This window comes from Dasypus novemcinctus, chromosome 6, assembly GCF_030445035.2.
Source record: "Dasypus novemcinctus isolate mDasNov1 chromosome 6, mDasNov1.1.hap2, whole genome shotgun sequence".
Lineage (NCBI taxonomy): Eukaryota > Metazoa > Chordata > Mammalia > Cingulata > Dasypodidae > Dasypus > Dasypus novemcinctus.
The window spans coordinates 44,414,094-44,427,862 of record NC_080678.1 but is presented as its reverse complement, the minus strand read 5'-3'; the positions used below and the strand labels follow the sequence as shown (position 1 = coordinate 44,427,862).

General features: G+C 42.5%; 1 protein-coding gene across 50 annotated transcripts in view; it reads right to left on the bottom strand.

The window, feature by feature from the left end:
• Nucleotides 1-1,933: 1,933 nt before the first annotated feature.
• SORBS1 (sorbin and SH3 domain containing 1) overlaps nucleotides 1,934-13,769 on the bottom strand; it is a 269,353-nt gene continuing 257,517 nt past the window's right edge. For 20 of the 50 annotated variants that reach the window (XM_058298722.2, XM_058298685.2, XM_058298695.2 and 17 more), the window contains 4 exons: nucleotides 11,495-11,554; nucleotides 10,704-10,762; nucleotides 7,782-7,894; nucleotides 1,934-5,292 (listed from right to left, as the gene is read on the bottom strand). In XM_058298722.2, the coding sequence (XP_058154705.1) occupies nucleotides 5,225-5,292; nucleotides 7,782-7,894; nucleotides 10,704-10,762; nucleotides 11,495-11,554 (300 nt within the window). In that variant the 3' untranslated portion in view covers nucleotides 1,934-5,224. Of the gene's footprint in view, nucleotides 5,293-7,781; nucleotides 7,895-10,703; nucleotides 10,895-11,494; nucleotides 11,555-13,769 lie in introns of all 50 variants that reach the window. The other 30 variants (XM_058298701.1, XM_058298680.2, XM_058298691.2 and 27 more) reach the window with 2 other exon arrangements.

Sequence of the window (13,769 nt, the reverse complement as noted above, 5' to 3'; positions counted from 1 at the left end):
ATCTGCATCATCTGTAGGGGATTTGTTAAATTATAGAAACACATCCACAAGTGTGTAAGACCTATAAAGCATTGGTTTGCAACGTGTATTATGCTTAGTACATGCAGAGAAGAAAGCTGGAAGGACCCTATGTCAGATGTATATCTTTGTGGGGAGATGAGTGTGATTATGGAGAACTTTAACTTTTTATGTATGTATGAGCCCAGAACAATTTGAGATTAATGTGTCTTGTTTCTGCTACTGTAAGAAAATGACATGATAATGTTCCCCATTCATTATCAGTAGCATGGAATCTGAGTTCTAGGATCTCTCAGGCTGAAGCATGCTTGAAGAGTTTAAGAGCCTATAAAGAGGGAAGCGGACTTGGCCCAGTGGTTAGGGCATCCATCTACCACACGGGAGGTCGGCGGTTCAAACCCCGGGCCTCCTTGACCTGTGTGGAGCTGGCCCATGCGCAGTGCTGACGTGCACAAGGAGTGCCCTGTCATGCAGGGGTGTCCCCGCGCAGGGGAGCTCCACTCACAAGGAGTGAGCCCCGTAAGGAGAGCCGCCCAGAGCAAAAGAAAGTGCGGCCTGCCCAGGAATGGCGCCGCCCACACGGAGAGCTGACACAAGATAAAAGAAACAGATTCCCGAGCTGCTGACAACAAAAGCGGACAAAGAACAAGCAGCAAATAGACACAGAGAACAGACAACTGGGGGGGGGGGATTTAAAAAAATGTGATTGAGAGAAAAACAAGTACTTAAATACCTATTATGGGGAGAGAAATAAAGAAATAAATCTTTTAAAAAAAGGCTATAAGGAGGACTCATGGCTGGAATGAACAATGAGAAATCAGGGGGTGAAGTCAGAGGGAAGGGAGCAGGTTGGGCTGAATGTCTGTGGAGCTGTAGGCTATTGTATGACTCTGAGATGAGAAGCTACCAGAGGATTTTGGACAAACTTTAAAATGATCATTCTCATTGTTAAGACTAGCCTGGAGTGGGCAAGAGTGGAAGCAGGGAGACCAGTTAGGCTATTGCCATGATTCAGGTGAGAGATGGCTTGAACTATGGTGGTAAAAGTGGCTGGGTTCTGAATGTATTTTGAAGCCACAGCAGGCAGATTTGGTAATGGAAAGGATGGCATATGTGAGAGCTCCTGTGACTCAGGGCCCACTATTGAGGTTTTTGGACTCCTGGAAGAAAACCTCTCTCCCAGGTGTGCTTTGGGCCTAAGCCTGCTAAGAAGGGTTCCACTGGGTCACAGTCAAGGGGGTGGGGCAAGGGCAGCACAGTTGGTGCTCTGAGTGAAGGAAGTAGGGCAGAACAGAACCGGGAGAAATGGGTGGAGGGTTTGGGTTTCTGTTAGGACACAGACCCATCCCCCTGTGACAGCAGGAGCCCACCCACATTAAGGCAGGGGAGGCCAGGCGAGGCTGGAACCCTAAAGCTGCAGCCTTGGTTTGGCAGAAAAAAAGAGATTGCATTTCACCCACCCTAGCAAGAGAAGACTCAGAGCCAGAATCGATTTAGGAAAATTAAGGGATGTGTCATCTCCTGTACTCATGTCTGTGAAGCAAATCAAAACTCACAACACATCTTGTGATGTTTTACTTTTGTTTTTTAAAATTTTATTTTCTTTTTACTTTTGTTTTTAAAGACATGCACACACTGCTTTTGCAATCAGGACAAATAAAAATATATATTAGAAAGAATGGTGATGTGATCAACAGTAATCAATTAATTCAAAGAGGGTCATGGAGTTGGGTTATTGAGAAAAGAGTAAGGTAGTAAGTGGTATCTTCAAGGAACAGGTGGAAGCCAGATGGTAAGTCATTAAGAATGGAAAAGGAGAGTCTTAGAAACTGAAGCAGCCAATATAAGCCTCATGAGAAGCTTGGCAAAGGAAGGAAAGAAACAATGAATGGTAAGAACAACATACACCACACAATTCTGCATAAAGTTTATTAAATAATATGTACAGCAAATGTAGTAGTAATTCAATACCTCTATTTATCAAATCAATCCACTGCAATAAAGAAAAATAAATGAACAGAAAACTCTGTGTCTGAATAGGACATGCGATTGGTGTGTAATTTAAATGGCAATACTTTAAATTAATTGGTTATAGATAATGTCAGTGATTTCTCCTTCAGAATATAATTTTTTGTAGTAACCTCTTCTAGCGATAGAACTTAATACTACTGCAGATAAATAGGACTGCCAAAAAAAAAAAAAGCAAAAAAGCAAAAAAAAACCCCAAAGCATGAAAAAAGAACCCAAAGCCATAACTGAGATTACAGTCACTGTCTCTCCCAGAAAGAATGATCATTTAAAATTTTAACACTTTACATTGGCTATTTTTGTGCTAAAAATCTGTAGGTGACTTATTTGGAATTCCTTCATTTAAATAAAAATGCAAAAAAATGTCACGACTTCCTTATTTTACTTTCTTCCTTTGAAATTTTTAAAATTATTTTTCTATACAAGGTAGGTACATGGGCTATACAAAGTTAAATATACATACATACAGTCCCACTTTTTAAGCATACAGTTTTTCTTTTACTGATCCCAGAGAGACTGCAAAAGATAAGTAATTTGGGGCTTGCCTTTACCCGGAGCTTGGCTAATATATCAAAATGTGTTGCAAGGCATGCCACCAGTTAGTTGCACTTGCTATTAATAAACCTGTATAAACATTTCAGCATAAAAATAGGTATTTTACATTACTAAATGTCTGAAGACAAAAGAGCAATTGGAAACCTTTGCTCCTTGTTTGGTCATACATAGGAAGCTGAAGTTTGATGCAAATTTTAACATGTGATTTTATTAAAGACGGGCATATTGATGAGGCATACTTGGGTTTCTGGAAATATACAAATGCATGAGGTTGATGTCATATGCAAATGTGGCTTTACAAATTGGTTTTATTTTCTAGCTGTATTTAAAGAGGTGTTCAGAGTTACCTACTTAATCAAGAAGCACCCCTCAAAAAACTATTAGATAAGATTGTGTTATTAACGATTTGAATCTAAGAAAGATCAGGAAACACATTAGCCAATACAAGAATTACATTCCCAAATGGGTGAAATGCTGCAGTGCGAAATGCATGTGCATATGCACTTTTATTTTTTACTATATTCCTTCAGAGAGAGAGAGGCAAACAAACAACAAAAATGACAAAAACCAGTAGTCTTGGATGGTGGAACGGACCTCCCAAATCAATGGATCTTACAGTCTTATTGTTACTGGGTCCTAAGGCATACCAAGGAGGCCCTTTCTGCCCAGGAACTCCCCCTCTCCCCTCCCCTATAATTAAGTTCCATGGTCTTTTCCCTTGGGATTAAAAGGCTCTGGCCTAGTAAAAACAAATGTGTCTGGGAAGAGGTGACACATTCCTCTTATTAGTCTTTCAGACTATATGGTGTGAATGAGTTGGTAGCAGTTTCTTTCCTGAAAGCACAGGGAGAGAGTGAGGGTACTATGGCTGTCTGGTGGGGGGTGGGAAGCTGGTGGGCTGCCAAATGGGTAGTGGGGACAGAAGCGAGACAGAGGCACCAATACATACTCCCACCAGCCAAAGTTGCTGCCACTCCTATTTGTGACTTTGGATGTGTATTTGTGGGGAGGATGAGAGTTTGGAGACACTGGAAACAGAGCCAAGTATCTTCAGCCATCAACTATCCTCAGATAAAGGTTCTTCCAGCACACCAGATGCTCCAAGGTAAGTTACTAGAGACAGAAATAGAACGATGCTTTCTAGGATCCCTCCAGGAAAAATTCATCTCTTCCTCACTCACACCCTTCTTAGCACATATCACAGTCTCTCCTGATTTAGTATTTTCTGTCTCTGTCTCTCCAGTCCCCTCTGAGTTTCCGGAGGGCAGGGAATAGGTTATTTCCATCTTTGTCTCTACAAGGGGTTTAATGAGAAGCTGATAAACATCCTGGAATTGGATGGAGAGAGCATCTCTCATCAGATCTATTCCCTGTGAAGGACAGACCTCCTGTCCTGGCCTGCCACAGGTCGTGGCTGTAACGCAGTCTCATAACCTCACACTAGGGGCCACTGCACTTGCCTCTTCCACTCTGAGAAGAAGCCTCAGATACTTCAGGGTCTTCGGGGACCACAGCCCTGGGTGACTACACTTCATGTTGTCTCTGAACTTCTATGGGAAGTAAAATTAGACACTGTGAGCCCCTTCTAAGGCTTGGAGCATGTCTTGCTTGTCTGTGTCCCCAGCCTCTGGCATGTATCAGTGTGTGTTGAATGAATCAATGAACACCATTCTTGGTTTTTCTATGAGAATAGGCCTACCCATCCTGAACTCTCTCAGCCCAAAAGTATGTCCAAAAAGCAAGTCTAGCAATGGTGTCCTGTCACATGAGGCTGTACTGCCCAAAAAGTGACCATTAAAAAAAGCCAGTGAACGGGAAAGGAACACACCGCAAGCAACCTCAAGAGCTACAGGGCTTCTTAATCAGCTGGTAGTACAACTCTAATCTGCCTGCCTGCTCACCTGTACCCTAAGTCTCCCATGCAAACCTTGTGCTGTCTGTCTGAATGCTGTGGGAGCCCATGGCAATGCTGGATGGCAGGCTGAAAGCACAGGGGGCCCATTTTGCCTCCATTTCCTCTCCCTTATTAACAGGTCCTGGGAGGGGTTCAGTCTGGAGCAGTCTGGGGGCCTCCGCCACCACCTATGGACAGCCTCAGTTGCCCACACTGATCTCTAGCAAGTGCTGGGGACAGCTGGCTCAGAGGCAGCCCAGGGATGGAGGCTGGGGGACTCTGCGGATTCTCAGGCTGGGAGCCTCTGCAGAACGGCTGGGGAGTGCATTGCTCTCCGAGGGTTGCTTCAGGCTAAATGATCCCTTTGAGCTGGAAGTTGGTGAAGGCCAGGGCTGCAAGAGGCATATCTGGCCTAACTGTGCTCCTGGTCAGAATACCCAAGGGGTACTGGGGAGGGAAGCTTAGAGTGGCTCCCAGAAGCAGCGAAGTAAATACAGATTTTGCCTCATTCCTTTTTGCTCAGCACATAGTTCAGGCCCACCTAATACACAGTAAGCTTAGACAGGCTTGGGTTTTAAATACACCACCACTTCTCTGTCCTTCTCTTTTGCGTCTTACTTTTATCCACTGTGTTAATTATCCTATTGACTCAACATTTAAATAAAGAGACCGGTTTGTGAGTTATGCTTCATCCTCCAATAAAAATAATCTCTGTAGTTTTCAGTCTTCTTATAGATACAAAGGTTTTACATAGTTGCCTGGAAAAGTACCAAACTGCCTTGTCCTTCTTGAAGTACCTATAAAAAACCACATACACAAAATGAGAAGACCCACCAAATGAGTTGAGAGAGAGTGCTGCAGAGACTTCTGCTCGTGTGTCACTTGATAAGACTCCAATAGACTTCTGGAATAGTGTAGAGTTTCCAAGCACATTCCCCTATCTTATCTTATTTAGACTGCAAAATAAAGCTGGGTGGTAAGCAAAGCAGGCATTTCTATTATTCCTCTTTTGCAGATAAAGTAAGCCCAGGCTTAGAGAGAGCCGTGACATTTCTGAGGTTCCTTAGCCTAAGTATCTCTGGTAGGAATTGAACCCAGGGCTTCAGACTCCAAGTCTATCGATCTTTCCAATGCCTCTCCTCTTTAGAGGAATGAGCACATTTAACCAACACAAGATACCTGGGATTTTGAGTTTCTAATTGTAGGATTTCTAAAAGTCCACTGGCTTCCTCACAGAGGCCTGTGCCCAAGTCCCAAATTGACTCCCTTCCTTCACTAATAACCTGGCTAGGGCTCCTGCAGAGCCAAGAGTACTGAGCCAAGGGGGTCAAAAAGCTCTGCTCGGGCTGCTCCACGGCTAGAATTACTGGAGTTTCTCTTTCAAGTGGGGGTGGCAAATACAAATTGTTTCATCCCTACCCTCTTCCTAGTACACATCACCATCTGATCACCCTTTACCCACTTAGCTTGGATATGGCCTCAGAATCCTTTGGAACACATTTCAAGCAGCCACTACCAATGGACTGTAACTGCTAAGCTTAAGGAATGTGTCAGTGCTGGTGAGACCCATAACATCCAGCTAACCCCCCATCCTTTGATGGAGGAGAAAGAGGTAGGAGGGGAAACTAGATGGCAAGACCAAGAGATGGTAAGGAACTTGCCTGTGCTCATACACCTGGTTAGCCCCTTTCCTTATAGATGAGAACATGAGCACTCCTGCGCTGCTTTGTAAATAGTCTGAATACTAGGATATATTTTATAATAGCATTTATTGTTCTTTAGAAAACCACTAGAGATAGCGTTATTTATATTTTTGTGAATGATTTACCAGCCCTTTTATTATTAACTGTGATAAGATATATATAACATAAAACTTCCCTTTATCACTGCTTCCAAGTACAAAATTCAGAGGCAGTAATTACATTTACATATTGTGCTACCATTACCACCAAGCATTGTCAAACTTTCCCATCATCCCAAAAAGAAACTCTGCACCCATTAAGCAATAACTTTCCATTCCCTACCCCCTCACCCTGGTTACCTGTACTTTACTTTCTAGCTCTAAAAATTTGCATATTTTAGTTTTCATATAAATGAAATCATATAATTATCTGTCTATGTCTGGCTTATTACACTCAACATGACAGCTTTGCAGCTCATCCATGTTGTAGCATATATTAGTAATTTCTTTTTACTTTTTTGGATATGGCTTCTAGGAAATTTTAAATTTCATACATGGCTTACATTATTTTTCTACCTTTTCAGATCTGGTTTCTTTCTGAACAGAATGACCCATGGCAGTGTGGGCCTCAGACTCCTGGAGGCTTGGGCAGGAAGGAGCAGCTTTTCTATGAGGCTGGAGGAGCCAAGGCAAATCTTTCTGGCTTTCCGTTTACACCAAAGCCTTGCTGTTCTCATCACCTGAACCTCAACATTCCTTTGCTTTTACAAAGCTTTTCCAGAGATACCAAAGAAGAACTGGTTTTTGTAAAGAAGATAAAGGTAAAGCTATTTGAACAGTGGAAAACTGAAGCAAAGAGTGAGTCAGAGGCTCCAAACCTTACACTCATGTCTAGGTAGAAGGAATAGAGGCTTTGGGGAGAGACAGGTCTGCATCCAAATCCTCGCCTCACCACGTACTACCTGGATGATCCTGAGCTATAACTGCTTACCCTCTCTGGGCCTCAGTTTTTGAATCTGTTAACTAGGAAAATTCTATCTTACTTGTTTGTTGGGAGGAATTCAATAAGAAAGCATTCAAGTTCAGTGTCTAGGTGGGATGAGAGTCTCAATTATATTTGTCTTTTTCGCCTCCTTCCTAGAAAAGCTAATCCTTTATATTAAGCTGGTTCCTTTGATTAAAGTTATTGGAAACTCAAATAAAAAAGGTCTTTGGAATGTCTACATTTATACTTGAGTTTTATGGCAGAGACCTAGGCTCAGACAAAATTGTCTTGTGTTGTTTCAAAAGAGTTTAAAAAAAATAACACTTCCAAATGTAGAACAGATAGATACATAACAGAAATACAAACAGAAACCCAACTAATGAATTTGGTAATGGCCCTTCCATGTGACAGATGTTGGCCTAGTTGGTTTTTAGGTTCAATATTAGTATCTTCCATATTATCTTAAGGGCCAACAGACTGGATGGCACATCATTCTGACTGTGGTATATAAACTGAGAAGGCTCTTCATGTGCAAAGAATATTGCATTTTGCATGGCTCATTACTCTTAGTTATTTCTTAAGTACACTACTAGTAAGAAAAGCATGAAGAGGTTACTTACCAACAAACCATCCATCATCACATTTTTCCATGACATCAACAATATCTCCATCTCGGAGTTCCAACTCATCATCGTTCTGTGGTATATAGCTATATAATGCTTGGTAGCTAAGTCTATAAATGAGAAAAATGAACATTAAGTGATTCAAATACTGACAGAACTAAATAATGATTTTTAAAACACATTTCAATGAAATTAATGTTTAAGAAGTGTTTCCTAACCATCAGTGGGGATAAAAGTATTTTATTGGGTATTTCTCTGATAACCTAGCATTTGGGTAGATGCATTCGACATAAATAAATCAAGATTAATGGGGATGGGGAACTTCTGACCACAAGTTTTGATCAGTCCTCTTATTTAGTTCCATTTGGTTACCAAAGCCAAGCTTTTTTGTCTGGATGTCCCCTCTTAAAGTTAACCAAGCCTTTTTCTTAACATAGGGATATTATATATAAATTATCAAGAATAATAGGAAGTTATATGGGGCCACAGATTATTAATGAAATCAAATGAAATAAATCTATGCATATTCACTGGAGAGCATTAGGCAATTGTAAAAAAAGATATTAAAGATATTGCCTCACTGTGTTGCAAAACTTGAGTTACTTTACATGCGTGAACACATTTCACAGATTGATTTTTCAATGAGCAATCATTTTTCTGAAACTCCTGATACTTTCTGCTTTGGATTTATCTCAGTAATGTTTAGAGTAAGATTTTCTATTTGCTAGTTGGCCTCAAGCAAATTGGTCTGTCCTGTTCTGTCAGTTCTAACAATAGCCACTGGAGAAAGCTAGACTGCTGGTGAAATCTGACACCTGCTTTGGCATCAAGGAAAACTGTTTTCATTAATTCCTTCCTACAATGCACCAACTTCATGATTTTGTTTATTAGCTATTTTGAAGCATAACAGTAGCAGACAAAACATTGCAAAAGAGCCAATCATCTACCATTGCCAGCTGATTTCAGTGAATGAAACAAGACGTTCATTCTGCCCTGCTAAAATCGAAGGGACAACTTTAGATTTCCAGTTGGTAAATGAATGCTTAAAAAAAATGTCAGTACTTACCTGTTATCTCCTACCCAACTTGGATTCCTACCTTTCAACATATGCCTTGCTAACATCTTAGAACACCCAGTCCCATTAACTTCCACCATTGTCATTTTGCTAGCTTGGGCTCCAGGAAATAACTCCTGATACCTGCTGCTCTGTTCTTACTCCCAAACTGCAGAGACCAGCTGGACAAAATCCCACAACCTTGCTGCTTGGGTCCACCAATCAGGGCTTATCTTGGGCCTCGTGCTGCTTAGTGCACTGGTCCATGGAGTCCTCCTCCACCTCCCCTCAATTCTTGTGCCCCCCTCTCAGTGATGTGCTCGTCACTCCACCCCATTTCCTGAGCTAGATAGAAGCTTGCACCTTCGTTTTCCTCTCCTCTAGACTGAAGGCCCTGTGACTCCACCTCCTCCTGCCCCTGTGTGAGAAAGAAGGGTCCCTTCTCCTGGTCATGTAGAACCTTTCTTCCCGAGCTGTTGCCTCTTTAGTTAGGTCTTCTCCCTTACACCTTTCTACTCTGTCAGCTCCTTTTCTTCTGGTACAAATGTGTTTAATTCTCTCTATTCTAAAAATACCTCCCCATCCCTGGTACTACTCCCTTGATCTATAGCCGCCCTCCCCCCCATTCCTTCCATTCACCATCAAACTTATCCCCAAGCCCTTTCTAACAACCTCTGCCTCTACCTTTCTTCAAAAGTTGCTGTCTCACGGGCCACCAATGATTTCCTAGTTGCCAAACAGAATGCCTGGAGGACATTTCTCATTCCCCACCTTTCCTGGCCTCTCTGAAGCAGGGAGCATTGCTGACCAAACGCTGTTCTCTCTTCCAAGAAAGTAAACTCTCCTAGACCTTCTCTTCTATTGCTGCTCCTTCTCAGTCTCCTTTGCTGATTACTCCTTTGTTGCCTTAAAAGTTGGTTCCCCAGGGATCTATCCTCAGCAACTCTCTCTCAACACTGTATTTCCTTAGGTAATCTTACAAACTTCCACGGTTCCAAAGAGCCACTCTGTCCTAGCTCAGACCTCGTCACTTCGTGGCTGGATTAATGTTTCCTAACCAGTATCTCTGTCCCCCATCTCTGAAATCCACCCTCCATTCTGTTGCCAGAGTTATCTTCCTAAAATAAAATATGATCACCACATTCCTCACTTCAAAAACATCCAGTGGCTCTCTAGTGTCTACAGAATAAAATCAAACTTCTTTCAAAAGCCTTGTGAATTCTGCAATCTGGCTGCAGTTTACTTCTTGAGCTTCATCACTGTTTCCTCCATGAATGGTGCACTGAAGTCACACAGCCCTTCTTCTTAAGAGTTCTCCAGACATGCCATCCCCTCTATGCCTTTGCATGTGTAGTCTCCTCAGCTGAGGAGACCTTTACTTCCCTATTCTAGCTCTCAAAATCATACTTGTCCTTCATGGCTTGGTCCAAATCCCTCTTATTCTGTGAACAGAATTTTTCCCCTACATACTGGGAACATAGCGGGTATCCAATACTTTTTTGAATGAACGAATTAATCAACCCTGTTCGTTCCCCTCCAGTCAGAATTAACTGCCCCTTCCTCTGTGTTCCCATAACACTAGGATCAAAACCAGTCAGGCACAGCTTTGTTTATCCTTGTATGGCAGCTAATTCATTCTTCACCTCTCTTTCTCTCAGGAGTCCCTGACCTTTTGTATTTACCCACAACCTGTTTTCACATTGAGTTGTGGAATACATGACTATAACTAGGAATCCTCATAGAAGCTGGGAGTGGTTAGCTCCTTCTTCCAAATGGCTGCCCCACAGCCAGCCAATTATCTACTTTTCTAAGGCCAAGAGTCCAAGCACGTGAGACCTCAGGTTCGCCATGCCATGTGTACTTACAAATCTTGAGAGGATTGACTCCTGTCTGGGGTGATTCTTCGCTGCTGGGCTTGAGGTTGCTGAGAAATGATTAAAGATGATTTATTGTCAGAAGGGGACACCTTGTGATGGAAGTCAAGGGGATGAGAAACAGTGCTGCAGTAATGAACAGATTTTTCGGCAATGTTTATGATCTCATTGCAAACCGCTTCCTGTGAGGTGGCCCCGAGATATCCAGAAACCCCCATAAAACAGTCAACAAGGGGACAAAAAAAAAAGAGAGAGAGGAAGAGATGTAACATTCCAGACGAAGCACAAAAGTCCAGGGAAACAACAGAGTTGAAGATCCAGGTTAAAAAAATATATATTCCAGTAGTGGAGTGCAGGAAGAATCCAGGTGTAAGCATGGAAAAACAGGTAAGATACAGAAGAATTTGGAATTTAGTATGAATATTAAAAAAAAAAAAAAAAAGGCAGCAGCATAAAAGCCTGTAATTAGTAAATAACTGTTACCAATGAAATAATTTCAGGATAGAAAGGCAAGTATGTACCCCAAATCATGCACTTACAGATTAACTTAATCCCACATGTAGGCAGAGTAGAAATATTCTCTAAATTTCTCTGCTTTATTGGGGGGTCGGGGAAGGAAGCTGGGGGTGAGGGTAGGTTGCCTAACATCTGTCTACTACAATAGCCATATAACTTTTATAACTATGGCTTTGTGAGTTAACCAGGCATTACTCTAGTCTAGACTCTATGTCAGTAAGGATTCTCTTTAGAAAAGCCACAGTCTTATTCAACAGGCATCTTACCACATAGCTCTTTTCAGATTCTGTGAGATCAGGTCCTGCTCTCAATGAATGATGAGAAGGCTGTGATCACCAAGCAAATTATAAGGGAGACATTTTAGCAGATGTCACATAGGAAAGGATTCAAAATAAAAGTGTGTGCAAATACACATACCACACCATCACACTCAGATGACACCGGATACTCGAGGCCAATGGACACCGAGTTTCCACAACAATACCACCCGCTCACAGTGGGTGCACAGGAGAAAATGCAAATACACAAGAGTTAGAAGCACGCATCCAGGCAATGGAATGGGAAGTTAGCAACACAGCTACAGTGAGGTGAGAATGAAGCACACAGGGTCCCCAGACTGGGAGGAGAGAGACAGGGAAGGGCTGACTTAAGGAACAGTTCTGTCCCTCCATAAGCCACACAAGTTGGTCCCCTTCCTCTGAGCTAGCAAACATCTACAGAGAGGGTGCTATATCAAAAGTCAGTTTCAATCATTCTCTTGACTGGGAGTCTCTTCTACTAGAGCAGGCTCATAAAACGATCAGATTCTGCTATATTTCAGTACTTTTAAAAACGGAAAAGCTCTTTGGTTATATTTAAAATATCAAAGAAGTCACCTTCCCCTGGAAAAATCTGTACTTGACACACTCTGGCTTGGTTTGAGGTGAGTTCAGATACCTCATAGGGCAGAGCTTGCTTCCAGAAATAGGACCATGTGTCCTGACACAGTTGGGGAAATGACCTAGTTACCCTTCACTTACCAGCCCAGATACCACATGCTGACACAGAAGCACAGGTGCAATCATGGCCAAGTGGACCTGATGTTGAGTGGGGCTTGCATAGTTGAAACCAGGTCTTAATTGGAAGAGGGTTTGGAATCACTAGAAAAGATTCAATTCCAAGCTCTAGAAAGTATCCTGAAATGAATATTTCAACAGCCATCCCCAGGGAAGTACTCCAGGTAATGTGCAATAATAGCAATGAGTCACAGCAGCTTCAGGGACTTCCAGAAGGGGACTCCTTTGTGTTTGACCCACCTGTTTCAGAGAGAGTCCCAAGAGGATGAGTTAGTGATTGTGACTCATCTCCTGGCTCCATCTACTGTCCTACTGGACCTTCCCTCTCATCCTCAGACCATTTCCTTCCTCACAAAGTGTGCTCACTGACATTGTCACTGAATCCCAAGACACCCTGGAGATAGGCAGGACAGGCCTTACCACTCCATTTTCTTACACATCCCAGGAAGCTGATGTTTATTCTCCAATGTCACACAGAAAGGCCAAGCTGTTTGGTTGCTCTTTCTCCTCTGCCACACCACCCCTTCCTGTCCATTTCCACTATAAATGCTCTCATCTTCTAGTGTGCCCTGCAGGACCCACTTCCATCTTGGCATCACTTCTATATGTCTGTCCTTTTGGAAATCCTCTTCATGTTCTCCAAACCCCTTCCAAACTGAAACCATTCAAACTACTGCCCCCTGGACTCTGGCCAGAGGGAAAGATGAGATGGAATTGGAAGAAACCATTTCATGCTCCTTCTACAATGTCTCAGCACCTGTGGCCCTTTCCTGAGAGACTGGGAGCTGATCTTGTGTAGTCCCACTCACCACCCATCTAGCCTCTGGATCAAGGCTTCCGTGGGACAAAGAAAAAGAATAGATATTTCCAAGCATCTACTTATGTGCTCTTTTTCATTTAGCAGAGGAATAAAGCCTATTCTGGGAACCCTAAGCTGGTGATACTTACAAGCAGATTTTCACTTAATAGAAGGAAGAACTTTCTGAAAATTAGAGCTGTTCAACTACAGAAGGGGCTGCGCCTGGAGGGGAAGTGAGGTACCTGTTACAGGAGCTGTTCAAGCTAAGGCTCTGGTAACTCTTCCTGGTTGGGATATTGTAGAGCAGTGCTTCTTAAACCTTAACATTTGTAGGTAACCCCCAGTGTCCTGTTATAAAATGCAGATTCTGATTTGAAATGTTGGAATGCAACCTGAGATGCTGCATTTCTATTTGGGAATGCTGCTGCTGACCCACACTCCAACTTTGGGTAGCAAGGTTGTAGAGTACAGCAATTATCCAGCACTGACATTCTTTGGCTACAGTGTACCAAAACTGGTCAAGGTCACACCTCATGAAAACATAAGTTCACATGAAAACCAAAATTTTTCAAACACTAGTTGGTGGCCGACTGACCTCAGGGCACATGCAGTACAAAGAGAGGAGGCCGACAATCTATTGGCATGATTGCCAAGGCTTAGAGAAGCCACCTGGTGTCCTTCAATCAA